This window comes from Myotis myotis, unplaced genomic scaffold (genome assembly GCF_014108235.1).
Source record: "Myotis myotis isolate mMyoMyo1 unplaced genomic scaffold, mMyoMyo1.p scaffold_m19_p_9, whole genome shotgun sequence".
Taxonomy (NCBI): domain Eukaryota; kingdom Metazoa; phylum Chordata; class Mammalia; order Chiroptera; family Vespertilionidae; genus Myotis; species Myotis myotis.
In genome coordinates this window covers 12226535-12241769 of record NW_023416401.1, presented here as the reverse complement: position 1 = coordinate 12241769, position 15235 = coordinate 12226535, and the positions used below count along the sequence as shown (strand labels likewise).

Here is a 15235-nt window from a genome sequence, read left to right as displayed (position 1 = left end):
CATGTATGAATGGTTTAGTACAAGAACTCCCCTAGTTCTCGGGAATACGCCCACACTTACATGAAATGCCATGTAGACTGGCTTTATGGTTTAGAAATACAGGTTCCCTCCTACACACTGTGGGTTCAGAGGAAATAGGAAAGTTTCTTGTTCCCCAGATCTGCCTCTGGTTGGCATACTACACCAGACTTCATATCATTTGCTTAAGGCAAATAGAGGTATTGACCCCAGTTAAAAAGAAAATGCTTCTGGAAGAGGTGACCCTGTGAAGCTTTTTTGATGCAGACCCTGTGGTCATCAATAAATTTATCAATTATTTTCTGAGGGTGCATCATGAGGGGATGAAGGGGCTTGAAAACATGTGGAACTTTAAACAAAAAGAGTGAAAGTTCCACTGTGAGGAGAAAAGGATGAAGGGAGGTGCCTAAAACAAACTTTACCAATTGTCCTGGCCCATCAGGTATGCCTGAGATTTTACCATGAGAGCTTCATTTCTTTGGCTAAATGCTTCTCTGTTGAAAATGTAAACTAACAGGGCCAACAAGCTAATCCTAAAGTAGACATTTTTAATTAGTGTAAATGAGTTTCCCAGGTTCCTTGCCAAGCCCCTGGAGAACAGGATTGATATGGGGAGCGGGGTAGGTAGGAGGCACTGCCTCCATGACAAGAGTGTTCCCTCTCAGCTCCAGGCCTTTGCACACGCTAGTGTCCCCTCTGCCTCAGTGGCTTCTGTTTGACTTTCTGGACTAGACTTTGGCACCACCTCTGGGAAGCCCTCCCAGACCCTTGTCCCTGGTCCCCATCTAGGGGTTCCCTAGCACGTGTGCTGACAGAACCTCACTGTCATTGCTCTATGGCAATATCAAACCCACAACGGCCCAGGGTCATATCTCCATCCTGAGACCCTAGTTCCCATGGTCGGCAAACTGCAGCTCGCGAGCCACATGCGGCTCTTTGGCCCCTTGAGTGTGGCTCTTCCTAAGCCTTAGGAGTACCCTAATTAAGTTAATAACAATGTACCTACCTATATAGTTTAAGTTTAAAAAATTTGGCTCTCAAAAGAAATTTCAATCGTTGTCCTGTTGATATTTGGCTCTGTTGACTAATGAGTTTGCCGACCACTGCCCTAGGCCAAAGCTGGCACACAGAAGATGGTTGCAAAGCGCAGGGTTGTGGGAAGGAACGATGGGTGTCAGGGGTGCATGGCACCTGGGTGAGGGACATTAGGAAGCAGCAGGAATACAGAGGCGCTGACCATACTGTTCAATAATGTTCTCCCCCCTCTTCTCTGAATGAGGAGGAACAGAGCCAATTCAGTCCCTGGGAGGAAGTCCTTCTGTCCAGATAGAAAGTAACACACTGTGGAAATGACTTGGGCTAAGTTTTGGAAGGCCATCTAAAAAATGTCCTTGCCAGAGTCCAGGGCCTGAGCCAGAACTTGAAGAGGGGCAAGAGTAATGGGAGATGGGAGGTGGTATTGGGAGATGGGGGGCCCCCTGACTCACCCAGGATGTCACTGGTCTTAACCGAGATGGTGTAGGAAGTGTACTCCATCATCTCTTCTCCGTTGATGACGGCACACATTTCACACACCAGGGTCTTCTTGCCCTTCCGCTGGGACAGCCAGTCTCCATAGTAGAACATGGTTAGGTCCCCAGTGTTCATGTTCTTCAGGAGGATCTGGGTGAGAGGACCCGGCATGGGAATGCCCTTCCCACCCACCGGCCCCCACCTGCCAATGCAGCCCCTTTGGCTGAACTCCAAAGACCCAGAACCCTAGTCTTGAGACAAGTTCTTCTGATTTGGACTCAAGATGAGTAGAAAGGGTCCTCCCTGAGATGAAGAACCTTCCCCGTGTGCCTTGCACAGGTTCTGAAACCCCCACCATGACAACTCTAGTCTAGGGATTTGGAAATGGGCACTTTGTCCAAACATGTTTCCAAGGTTGGCCACAAGAAACATTTGCTGAGTGAAAGACGGAAAGTGGACCAACCAAACGCTGTCATCCAACCAGGTAAGGTGCCTTCTTCTGGGTCCCCTAACACATCTGCTGACAGACCTCACTGTCATTTACTGAAGTTGGCCAGATTGCCCTTGGCACGGGCACCATATCGTTGGCTCAAACAAAAATCTGCTAATGGCTAAGAGGGGTGTAGGAGCCTGAGGGACTTGGGGTAGAAGGCCTTTGGTGGACGGGGGATGAGAGACTGATTCAGGGGGAGTGGAGGTCCAAGACGGAGAAAGAGGCACCAATAACTGAGTGATCACAGGGACACCACTAGTGTCCTTGCTGGGCTGCTTCAATTTCCCACCACAGTCTCTCGCTGTCCCAGCCCCTGCAGCTCCTCTCACTCCTCCCAGCCCACTTCCTCCAGGAAGCCCACACCAAGCCTCTGCTTGCTGCAGTGCATGCTTTGTTCTCTGGCAGCTGATTCAATTTTGACTGGACACAAATAAATAAAACTGTGTTCTTGGATTAATTCATGTCAAGGGGGGGCTATAGGATTATATACTGGTCGGGTTTGTGTAATAACCCTCTCAGGTGACATTTGCACTCTATTAAGGCACCGACAACCCAAAAGAGCAGGAAGATGGTGTGGGCCATGGTGGAAGGGAGAGTGAGGGGACAGACACTTTACCCTCTCCAGGAACCACTCGGGCCGGCTGCCCAGGCCGTCAATTCGGATCCGCATCTTGGTGAATGGAGCGATGTCCAGGATCTCCATGAGGAAGGTGTCATTCTGCTCCCGCTCAAATCTGGGGGTGCAGAGCAGGGGCATGGAAAAGGGAAGCTGGCTGTGGTGAGGGGCCCAAGTTGTGCCACAGACCAGTTCAGGGTAAGGAGAGAACAGACGTTTACTCAGCCTCCCTCTCAGTTCCCACTGACTCCCCAATAGCCTGCCTCTTGCACCCCAGACGTGCTCCCGAAATACTGGGTTAAGTGAGTTTCCCTGGTAGAAGTGGTCCTGAGTCAAGACCTACCAGTTCTGGGTCTTAATCTCATTCTGCTAGCCACCTAAGCCACCCAGCTTCCCTCGGGGACTTGGCTTCCTCCCACACAAAGGGGCTGCCTTGGAGAAATGGTCAGCCTTTGATCCATATCCCTCAAGGCCCAAGTCCTTCTGTGAAATAGTTGCCTCCCAGCCTAAGACTTTGGCCTGGGCAGCCTCAGGCTGTTCCCAGTCACAGATACTAATGTGCTAGTGGGAATTGGGTACTTCCCCCAGGATAGCCTTTAGCAGGGGTGGGAATCAGGAGAAAACTAGCATAGAAAGGGAATGCGGGGCCTCCAGTGGCCATGCTCCCCAGTTGTCACCACTTCAGCTGCCGAGTAGAGAGGCTTCTCTGAGCAGATACACAGGGCAAACCCAGACGCTTCAGCAGCCTGTCCTGAGCCTGCGGCCCGGAGATTCACACTGACATGATACTCTTAACTAATCTACAGACCTTACAGTAAACATTTCCTAGTGACAGGTGGGAGGAAGGGAGAGAAGGAGGAAGGGAGGGAGGGGAAGAGGGATGAAGGAAGAGAGGAAGAAAAGGAGGAAGGGAGGAGGAAAAGGAGAGGGGGGAGGAAGGGGGAGGAAGAGAGAAAGGGGGGGGAGAGAAAGAAAAAGAAGGAAGAACAGGTGGGTTATGGAATGAGGTAATCAAGGAAGGCTGCCTGGAAGAGGTAGATTTAAGCTGGACCTTGAAAGAGAAAGGTCTTGAAACACAAAAGAGTGGGTGAAGAGCTTTCCAGGAGGGGGGAATCATAGGGACAAAGGTGTGGAGGCTGGAAGGCCCCAAGGTATGAGGGTGTGTGAGGGAAGCAATTTGGCGGAAGGCGGGGTATGGCGAGAAAGTGGAGAACTGGATGTGTGAGGGGCAAGGGGCAGAGGTGGCTCCTGGATACCTGGCCTTCTTCTTGTCCAGCTTCATTTCCTCTGTGCTACCGTTGATGCCATAGAGGGTCATAAAGATGTTGGAGTCGGTGCCACCGCCAACCACGTCGCCCGTCCACACAGTCATCTCATACAGCTCCTGCCAGGAGAGGGATGCGGGTCCTGAGCTTCGGCCTCACCCACCAGCCCCACTGATTTGCCTCATTCTCACCAGGCAAGACGACACTCTCTCCAAGCTCTGTGGTCTGCAGAGAGCCCCTCTCCCCTCCCTGCCCCATCAACTATGAATGACTGGAGAGCAAGAGTCAGACCTGTCACTCTACGTCCCTCACTGTGCCCAGTTTAGTACTAGAGGGAATTCTGTTTCACACAGAGAACGTGTGTGCAGCAGATACATGACTGACAGCCCCAGTGTTAACCGATTCCTCAGTGAACCGAATCCCAGCCTAAGTCCATGCAGCACGTAGTGGCAGGACAGCGGCTTTGGGAGCCTCCAGAGTTCCACTGGAATCCCAGACCCCCCCCCCACCTGCAGGCTGTTGAACATAGGCAGACCCCCCTTGCCAGCCTCTGCTTTGTCCTCGTGAAATGGGGACAAACACTTTGCAGAGTTGTGAGAGCTGCAGACACGGGGCCTGCCACGTGGTTTGGCCTCAAGAAGTGGCACCAGTTCTGCGTGACTGTCCCCACTTCGTGCCGCAGCCAACAGACACCCCGCACATCGGGGAGCTAGGAGTCCATTCAGGGTGCCGTTTAAGGGAGCTCAGCCTCCATCCACTGTGACGTGGGACAACCACCTAGTCTACCTGATTTTTGCTTTAGTTTGGAACTTTTCCCTTTCGCCTGAGGTTTGCTGCAAAGAGGATATAGTCCCTTTGTCTTCACCAGAGGGGGTGGGAGTAGCCTGCCCTTCCCAGGACTCCCACTAAGTCCCCTGCCTTGGTTCTTCCTCTGAGAAGCAGTGCCGGGAGCCAGTCCATCCTTGCTGTTTCAAAGGACCTGGCATATATGGCATACTGTTCTTAAAGTGTTTGCTCACCTTCTTGGCACTATGTGTTTTAACCAAGGTCTCCTCTCTGAAAAAGGTTGTTTCCCCAGGTAGGGATTTTCCCCTGAAGTTAGGGAGGGAATAAAACCTCTTAACTAAGTGCCAGGGGGGTAATTAATCACTTTAACTATGAACAATCATGCTTAAGCTACATAATCTTTACTCCCTGGAATGGAGATAAGAAACGCCCTAACCTTTGTAATAGAGATTGATAGGATTGAATCAACTGGTATAAATACAGATGTAATAAGACAGCGACACAGAACTTAGAACACAGAACTTAGAACACAGAACTAGAGAGACAGAGCCTAGGCACAGAACCTACACAGAACGTTCTCTAGAGACAGAGGAACTTCGCTGGAGAGAGCATGGCAAAAGATCCTGGACTGAACCTGACTACAGAAATGGGCAAGAGAACATGACTAGAAACTGGAGATCCTGAACCTGGATGGAGAACCTGGACCCAGAACCTGGCTAGAGAACCTAGCGAGGGAACATGGACACAGAACCTGGCTGGAGATCCTAAGCAGAACCTCTCTGGAGATCCAGACCAGAACTTGGCTGGAGATCCTGGCTAGGCTGCTGATCAACTGAACGCTGTCCCTGTGTCATTCCTTCTTTGCCGACTCCGTCCACACCTTTGGGGACCCCTGGACCCGCTGGGGTTGGACCCCGGCATCTGGCGCCCGAACAGGGACCCCTAGGTAAGCCCCACTCTCAGGATGGATAGGACTCCACCATAGGAAGAGGGTGGGTAGTCTTCGCCGACTCCGTCCACACCTTTGGGAACCCTTGGAACAGGATTCCCAAAGGGGCATCTTTACCATGACTTGGGGTGTCTTCCAGCCCTGGCTTCTGACTCCATTCCCTCTCACCTGGTGCCCAAGGACTAGCAATTAGGCCCCAAATGGTGAGGAGTGGTTGGCATACACGGCAGAGGAAATGCCAAGCTAACCATCTCCCTTGCACACACCTGGCCCTTCCCTTCCCCTGCGGCTGCCACATGGTAGGTATTTTCACCTGTGCAGGTGCCTGGTATCCACACACCAGAAGCTTTAGAACTCAGAACCCACATTATCCATCACAGTGATCACGCCACCACTGCTGTACCTGCTGGATGCTCTGTGCTTGTCAAGCAGCAGCTAGAACCTTTGCCATGGATACCAAGATCAGAAGTAGTGTTTTCAGGCCTGGCCCAGGGCATAGGTTTGTTGAGGGACTAATTGAAGAGCCTCTTGCTTTACCAGAAAACTCCATGCAGACCATCTAACAAGGACATCTGATGGGCACGGAGCTAGTGAGAATGAAAGCAGGAGCCTGGTGCCTTTTTGCTCTTGTCCAGACAGGCATGGAAAATAGAAGGGCCAAAATGGGCGCTTCGTGGTCCTGAGGAGACTGGCTCCCTCCAGACTCCTGTGTTCTCTGTGTCCATATCTCTCTCCTCTACACAGACACGTTTCTTTTTATGTCACAGTTGTGTTTCCAGAAAGAAACACCGAAACGGGGCTTTTGTAATTCCAGCCTGATAGCAGGCGTCCTGGGGAGACGGCCAGCCCAGAGAATCCTGCTGCTCTTTGTAAAGCGGCAAACCTGTGTTCTTTTGTCACATGGGTAACAGGGATGTGGGTCCGGATTTCCATGGACTGAAGAGCTCAGAGGGAGAGGCAGCCGCGCCGTGGGCTGTGCATGTGCTGGGGGCTGGCGCACACACAGGCACACACACCCACCTGCACACGGGGACCAGGGTCAGGACAGAGGTCCCGGGAGGAATTGTGTGCTCACCCACACAGACCGCCTGGCCACTGATGGAGTCGTCTGGGGAAGGGAGGGGGGCTGTCTATGTTGTAGAAAGTTCTGTCCTCTGGCTTCACGCAGGGGAGGGGCAGGCATCCACTCTCCTGCCTGTCACGGTTTTTACAGCCCGTGACTCAGCCCTTCCTTCTGTTTCCATAGACAACACGGCAGCGCACGCTCAGGCCAGGGTGGTTTCTTCTGACCTTTGTGGGACAGCTTCTGACTTAAATCTAGTCGCCCATCGGTTTGGATTCAGGAACCGAGATGACCCTGAGGCTTTTCCAAGAGAAAGAGAAGCCTGCGGGGTCACGTGAACTAGAGGCCTCTGGGCTGCCAACTGGCCATGTTCCCAAGACATTAGCTCCCAGGCATCCTGCCTGCTGCCCAGCACTGACCTGTGAGTTTATATAACTCATCCCAGGTCTTTTGGTCAGTTAGAGGTGCAGCCAGGGCAGATGGTCAAAGGGTCTTATAGGGACAGCTCTCACTGAGACCCAGAGGCTCAAAGAACACCAGTGCACCTGTCCCCATCATATCCAGAGGGGCTGATGGAGCAGACTTGGAGAATACTGACTCTGAGCATCTATGTAGAGCTGCTACTTTGCAAGGCTCATCGTGATCACATTAGTTAAGATCTTAACATGAAACAGAATGGCAAGCATGATTTTCCGGTGCTATAGGAGAAGACCAAGGCCCAGAGAGGCTAACTGACTTACCCAAGGTCACGCAGCAGCAGACCAAAAGAGACCTGAGTCTCCTGGCTCCAAGCAAAGCGCATCTGGCTGGTAGACCAGGGCTGCAGCTTTGGCCAACACCCCAGTGATGAGTTTCCTGCTCCCCTCACATCCACCTCCCTACCACTCCCCCACACCACCTTGCACTGCTCTTGTTGTGCAATGCACACACTCAGGGCCCATCTATACCTTCACCCCAATGTTCACCACCGTGGCATCCAGGAGGTCAAAGACTCGGGAGGTGACGCCATCTCCTCGGTCCTTGGCGAGCCAGCAATTGCAGCGCAGTGTGTACTTGGTGCCCAGGGTGGGCACAGCCAAACTCAGCTCCTCCACCAGCCAGCAGCTCTCGGGGGAGGCCCCATCATGGCCCAGCTATGAGGGGACACAAGGGGCTGTGAGGATCTGGGCACCACTGGGAAGGAAGCCCTCCCTGCTCTGCTCAGCATCCCCTTCAGCCTCCTCCCGCAGTGCTTCCTTTCAATGTGCTCTGGATTCACTGACCCAAGTCCCTCCCCTGAGTGGAAAAGATTTTACAGATATATTAAAGTCTCTAATCAGATGACTTTGAGTTAATAAAAAGATTATTCTGGGTGGGCCTAGCTTAATCAGGTGAGCCCTTTTAAAAGAGGGTCTAGACATCGGAGATGGAAGAAGTCAGAGAGATATGAAGCAGAAGACATCTTTTATTGGCCTTGAAGAAATGAACTGCCGTGTTTTTGAGGGAGTTGCATGGTAGGGAGTGTGGGCAGCCTCTGGGAACTGGAGGTCTCAGTCCTATAACCACAAGGAAATAGATTTTGCCGATAACTAGTGAGCTTAGAACAGGATCCCAAACCTCAGCTGAGACCACAGCCCTGGCAGCAACTTGATTTCAGCACACTGGCATATTAGGAAGAGAACTAGCTAACTCACATCTAGACTCCTGACTCAGGAAAATGTGAGATGATACATTTGTGTGCTCTTAAGTTACTAAGTTCATGGCCATGGGTTACACAGCAATAGAAAGCGAATACACAAGGCATTCCCATTGGGTGGAAAACTGGGACCTGGACGGGTGGGCGACTCACTCAAGGTGATGGCAGAGGCCAGAGGGTCTTCCTCTGCTTCCTGCTCTGAGGTGGGGCTCAGGTCAGTTCCTCCGCCTGCCCTCCACGCCCCTCCCACCCGTGTACAGGTCAGCTCCTTCCTTCCTGGGGGTGGTCACTATCCCCAGGCCCCAGGGGCCAGCACCTCTATTTTCTTGATTTCGCCGACATCCAAGCCTCCAACGTAGAACTCCTCCACGGAGCCACAGCTGAAGCCCTTCTTCCCTCGGGGATAGTCCAGCCAGATGCGGTTACTGACCTCATCATCCTCCCCGATGAGGATGATGAAGGCCCGGCTGTCCGTGGCTGCGTCCTGGTGCTTCCCGGTGGTGACTGACACATAGTAGGGAATGACTGCAAGAGATCAGGGGCCCCACCTCATGACAGGCCAGGCGGGCCAGGGCAGGCTTGGCGTGGACTTGGAAATGAGACTTGGAGACTTTGCCTCCCTGCCTCCGAGACAAAGTGCAAGGGAGCTTTCCAGACTGGTGAGTGTCTACCCTCCAAGGAGTGGGGGAGCTGTTGACTCCCAAGTGAAGATCGAAGAGAGCATCCTTGCCACATGAAAACTTAGTTGCCCCTGGCACTCCCAGGTGAAGTGGGTAAGAACAACCACCTTTCCCCAAGTACAGGGGATGCCTGAGAAGCTTCCAATATCAGCAAAAATGAGGTCAGCAAAACCAAGGGCTCGCAGAAAGTAGGAATTTGGGGAAGAAGAATAAAAGAGTATTATGTGTGTAACATGGTAAATGAAAATTCTAGAAAGCATCCATTTTTATCCACTAAACCAGATGGGTCAGCATAAAAACTTGCTCAGGTCATGTGGCAGAGAGTTCTAGTTGCCCACCCAGTACCTGTTCTGTTTGCAGCTAGGGGCAGTCATGATATGTAAGCAGATGTTGTTGGGAAATTTTATTTTATTTTTTAAATAGGTTTTTATTTATTTTAGAGAGAGGGAAGGAGAGAGAACGAGAAGGGAAAAGGAGAGAGAATCATTGATCTGCTGCCTCATGCACGCCCCCTACTTGGGAATAGAGCCCACAACTCGGGCATGTGCCCTGACCAGGAATCAAACTGTGATCTCTTGGTTCACGGGTCAACACACTCAACCACTGAGCCACACAAGTCTGGCAGCATAATTTATTTTAAAGGGTCTGACTCAACAGGGAGGAGCACCTTTTTGCCCCTTACCCTTCCATTCGTTCTGCTTGGGGTGTGGATGTGATGGCTGGAGCTCCAGCAGTCGCCTTGGAACCATGGGCGACCTTTAGGATGGAAGCCGCTTGTGAGGTTGCCAGAGTGATTAAGCTGAAAGAGCCTAGTCCCTGACTTCACCGGGGCTGTTATCTCAGTACCAGCTGTCTACCCTTGAACTTCTAGGTGAGAGAAAAGAAGAATCCCTCCACTGTTTAAGTCACTATCTCCAGGTCTCTGTCACTGGCAGTTACTATTGATACAAGTTGAAAACCCTTCTCCTGGCTCATCTTCCTCACTAGCTTGGGAGACACTGCCCTGGTGTAGTGGGTTATAGCTTATGCAATCCATATCTCTTTGAAAAGTTTCCAAGCGAGACCTTCCTGACTGCAATGACCTGCACTGTTTTCTGTACCTGCCCATGACCTTGGTCCATCTTTATAAAGAGAGCCCTGTTGACCTTTCTGTGGTGATCACAGTGGCTTAATCAAGGAGAGGCACTTTCTCGTGGTTCCCGTCATTTATTCACATAGTGAGAAGGTAGAATATAAAATGATCGACACTCTCTGTTCAACCCCACAGACCCACCATGTGGTCTCCTGGAGAGGACTGTAGTGGTGTCATGCTCTATACTTAAGAGAACTGGGCAGAAAGGCAGTGCGCATTTAAATGTCCAATAGACAAATATAGAACTGCCTTATCTAGTTGAAAAAAGGAATTGGTCAGGGGATTATAATATTGTTTTATGGAAGAGGGAAAAACAGAAGCCAAAGAGTAACTTGTCCAGGGCCCCATGGAATTATGGTCAGAACCAGAAGTGGAACTTAAATCTCCAAAAAACCCCAGTTCAGGACTTCATCCCCCTCTCCCCCAACCCCCAACACATTGCGACTTAAGTTTGTGTGGCCAAGTCCTTCGTGTGATGCTCTACGAACAGGAAAGGGTTCTCACTGCTACAGTTCAGCTCTGTCGGATGAGACTTGTCCCAGGTCCCTGGGCAGAATCTATAGCCTGAGAGTCTGGGTAAGGGCAGAGCTGAGGATGACCCCTCCTGGTGGTGGATCAGTGAGGATTAAGGACATCGTCACTCTAACTTCTTTAAGCCTTTGTTTTCCCATCTGCACAGCGGCTAATCCCTGCCCTCTCACCTCTCAGGGTTGTGGGGGTGGAAATAGGCAGTAGGTGTGAAAACTGTGTGAATTATAAGACATCAGACACCTTCATCAGCAAGGCCACCGTCAGCACCAAGTCTGCTCACTTGGTGTTGTCATGGCACAGCTCGGAGTGAGTCAGACAGGCAATGGTGGAGCTAAGGCATGGCCTGTCTGAGAACATCTTAAACACATTTCCATGTCCTGCGCCTGCTTGGCTTACCCCGGCCCTCCTGGACATAGTTGGCCATGGGCCCCGTCACCGAGGCGATGTCCACACCGTCCATCTTGGAGCTCAGGGCGATCTCCCAGAAGTCGGCCGGGCTGCTGCAGTTGCTGCTCCGGTCCCCTGTGTACTCCTGTGGGGAGAGCACGACCAGACCCCCTCCACCTGCCGCACCTGCCTCCCTCGGGTCTCCCCCAGGTATGAGGATAGGCAGGCCTGGCTGAGCCCAGCCCCCCGTTGCCTTTCCCGCACCTTCTCATAAAAGAGCCTCTCTAGTCGCCCGTCCTCCTTCTTCAGGGACAGCCAGCGCCCGCACAGGAACAGGAACTCGTCCTCATTGGTGTCGTTCCAGATATCCACCTTCTCCACATACCAGTCCGCGAACCACTTGGTGTTGTCATGGCGGAGCTTAATCTTGTAGATGACGCCCAAATCAGCTGCCTCGATGATGAAGGTGTCGGCCTGGGGAGTCCAGATGTGGGGGCTTGGGTGGGGGTTCCCCACCTCCCTCCACTCCAACCCCGTCCATCCAGCACCTTCCACACCCCCCAGTCGTCGAGCTAAGCAGACCTTCCCAGCTGGGGAGCCCTCCAGGCCCAAATCTCTAACCCGGAGAGTTTGGTATCCCAAGGCCTCGCTTGCATGTGGCCCTGTTCTGCAGTCCAGGTCCTTTGGGGAAATCCCTGTGGGTGTTTGGAAGATGGACCCGATGAGCTGTGTGAGTGGGGTGGGATGTCCTGGTAACTGGGCGTCCTTAGTTGAGTATCAGCATGAATTCAGGTTGGAGGCTGGAGGGTAAGAGCTGAGGACGAGGTCTAGTCCTTCTGAATGATGGGAGCGGCCTGAAATTTCCATGGGGAAGCTGGGAGGCAGTGGAGGGCCAGCCTTTAGGGTGCAGGCTCTGGTGGAGGCAAGGCTGAGGAGAGTGCGGGGGACATCATCTCGAGTGGGGGTTCAGGAAGGTTTGTGTAGGGTGTGACATAAAGCCTTTCTCTGTGCACCTGATTATGCCTTCAGTAAAGTGACATTACACTCGGGTAATTGGATTCTTTGGGGATTGTTCAGTGAGATGTGGAGTTCTTGGCCTTGAGTAAAGTGCAGTCAGAACACAAATTGAACGTGGCAGGTAGGAGCCTGAGGAGGAGGAGGAGGGACAGGTAACCTCGAGTGACACGCACTTTTCTTCTGAAAAATGTGCTGAGTCACTGTGCTGAGTGTAGTCCGGAGCCCAGAGCTAAATACTACAGGATTCCTCCCTGGGACAGCCCAGGTGGTGGAAGTGACCACCTGTGGTAGGGCTGGAGGCAGGGCTGGGAAGACTCTCCAGGTGGTGGCATTAAGATGAAGATGGGGGGCTGGGCCATCCAGGCAGCCAGGGCAGGCCAGTCTTCGGGCTGAGGAATTGCAGGTGAATATGCATGGCTGAGAGCAAGTGTGGACTCGCGCAGGCCTTGGGGCACTGGCTAGGGACTGAGTGCATTGGAGCAACAATGAGCACACCTTATTCCACTTCCTGGGGGGACACTTTCTCAGGTGAGCAAGGATGTCTGTTGCAGGATAATTGTTACAGTGGAAAATTTGGAGCCATCCGGTGTTTAGCGCTTGGGGAACAGGGCAATAACTATGGCAGTTTCATGTGTGGGATGTTATCTGAGGAGGAGAAGGGAAGGGGGTCGACTTCGTGGGCCCTCCTACCGTCCCTCTCTCAAACTTGTTGGTGCGGTTCTCCGACTTGCCGAGGTACCGCTCCCCGGTGTCGCCCAGGTCTCCATAGATGGTGATGTAGACCTTGGCGTCCGTTCCTGCCCCGGGAACATTTCCTGTGAAGATCTGCACCGAGTACAGCACAACTGGGCCGGCACATGGACAGAAAAACAGACAGAGGGATGGACAAAGGGAAAAAAAAGATGGCGTCACTTTAGGTTTGAGGGAACTGGAGGTTCAGGCATCTGGCACAGGGCTCAAGAGGGAGTTAGTGTTTTCCTATTATCTGCTCAATTCCGCGTGGATTCACCAGAGGGAAGTTGCCCATCTGATCTGACAAAGGTGGTCTCTAAGACTCAAAAGATGGCCCTACCCGGTTTGGCTCAGTGGATAGTGTCAGCCTGCGCTGGTCGAGGGCATGTACCTCGGTTGCAGGCTCCTCCCTAGCAGGTGCCCTGGTGGTGCGCCTGCAGGAGGCAGCCAATCAATGTGTTTCTCTCACATCGATATTTCTTTCTGTCTTTCCCTCTCTCTTCCACTCTCTCTGAAAATCAATGGAAAATATCCTCGGGTAAAGATTAAAAAAAAAAGACTCAAAGGATGGAGGCTTCTCCCAGCACCCCTCAAACCGTCCACCCTCTACGGCTTCTCGGGGGAAGACTCGGGAACTGCCTGCCTATGTGCGCTTCGTAGTCTGTAGCCTCAGGATTCTTATAAGACCCTTGGAAGGGGATCCCCCTCTGTGCAGGGAGTGAGATGGACTTTCTTACCAACCTTGCAAATGGGCGCAGAGCCACGTTTAATTAAATTTAGAAAAGGAAGGTGCTGTGAATTGCTCATAGCATGGCTATGGATGCATACATGCCCACGCATGGCTCCTAGGTTCCTTCATTTTCCCAGCATTCCACGGCACTTTCTCCCCTGCTCCCCTCCAACCTCTCTGGCTGCTCCCTCTTGAGCAGCATATGGCTCCTGATCTTCTGCCTCCGTGCCCATGACACTGTCACCTGGTCCTATCTGCTGCCCTCGGCTCTCACCCTGCAAGCCCTGGGTGCTGACTTCCATGAGGTCCATGAGTCCATATCTCCAACCCAGTGTCCTCCTGTGCTCTGGGTTCACACCTCTGTCACCTAGGGCAGTGGTCGCCAACCTTTCAGACCTCACGGACCACCAGTGGTCCACGGACCACCGGTTGGCAACTGCTGACCTAGGGGACACACCCCCCTAGACTAGAACACAGTCACAATCTCACACCCAAACCTGAGATCATCCCCCTTGCACCCTTTTTTCCAACTTCTCCCCACCCACCTGCCCTGTCTGCATAGTCACACCCAGCACTCTGCTCTCCAAACCTCGCAGGTGCACTGTGAGAATGGCTCTCGGAGGCCTGCCTCCCTCAGGGGCAGGAACCAGGACTAGTCACCCTGCCCCCCATGCCCACCCCACTCAGCTCAGTGCAGAACCTGCTCAGCATTTCATGTGTTGCATCACAAATAAAATCTTCTCTTTGGTGTTTAAAAGTCAGCGTTACCCAAGCTTGTCTGGTTAATACTGACATGAGTCACAGCAGGGATTTTGTCACAGTTTAAACATAACAGTTGACTCTCCTCCCCTCCCCCTTCTCCACCCCAATTTTTCTCTCCATTTGTTTCCTGGCTGTGCATCCAGCCCTGCTCCACACCCAGGCAGGACATTTTCTAGGAGCCCTTGCCCCAGAGTGGGGTGCCATGTCACCAGGAACTGTGACTAAATGCCCTCTTGCTCTCCTCTTCCACCCCCACTGCTCCAGCCAGTCTTTTGGGAATTAGGAAAACGGATTCCACTTCTGAGTATTGAGCAATGCGGCTGTGCAGTCAAATCTGGCTATTTCTGGATCCTCCTCCCTCCCATTCCCACCCAGGCAGCACAGCTCTCAGTGGAAAGAAGTTTCCCTAGAAACACAACCAAGCACAGAGTAGGTTTGCGACATGCTATTAAAACAGAGCAACCCAAGGGGCCAGTGCGACAGCTCCCCAGAGTGTCCTCTGGGTGCAAGTACAAAAGGGAATTATCCCCCAGATGCAAAAACAATCACTAGGCAGTGGCAACTCGGATGAAAGGAAATGTTAGAGCTATTTTATATCCTTCTGGTTCCATATGGGGTCTGTAATCTTGAATTTTATTCCAGTTTTTTTTTTTTTTTCAAGAAGGCAGTGCAACAAACATAAGCTGGATTTCCAAGGTTTTGGAGCATCTCTGATCTTGTATCAAAGATAAAATACAGTATTCTTTTGTATGTGATCAGTGGAGGAAAGCCTGTTTTTTGCAGGTGAGGTTGATTTTTGACACAGCTGACCAGCGGTGAACAACATGGGGGTGGACATGGACAATGGCATCACTGGTCCAAACAGAGGTATGACTCCACCCATGTGG

The 15235-nt window shown here is 52.1% G+C and overlaps 1 protein-coding gene across 2 annotated transcripts in view; it reads right to left on the bottom strand.

Annotated features, from left to right (window-relative positions):
- Window positions 1-15235, bottom strand: part of LOXHD1 (lipoxygenase homology domains 1) — a 108677-nt gene that overhangs the window by 24920 nt on the left and 68522 nt on the right. The window contains exons 29-36 of one of the 2 annotated variants that reach the window (XM_036323669.1): window positions 12815-12969; window positions 11372-11581; window positions 11117-11252; window positions 8694-8902; window positions 7650-7835; window positions 3896-4023; window positions 2640-2757; window positions 1506-1680 (exon numbers count right to left, since the gene is read on the bottom strand). In XM_036323669.1, the coding sequence (XP_036179562.1) occupies window positions 1506-1680; window positions 2640-2757; window positions 3896-4023; window positions 7650-7835; window positions 8694-8902; window positions 11117-11252; window positions 11372-11581; window positions 12815-12969 (1317 nt within the window). The remainder of the gene's footprint in view (window positions 1-1505; window positions 1681-2639; window positions 2758-3895; window positions 4024-7649; window positions 7836-8693; window positions 8903-11116; window positions 11253-11371; window positions 11582-12814; window positions 12970-15235) is intronic. The other variant, XM_036323670.1, reaches the window with a different exon arrangement.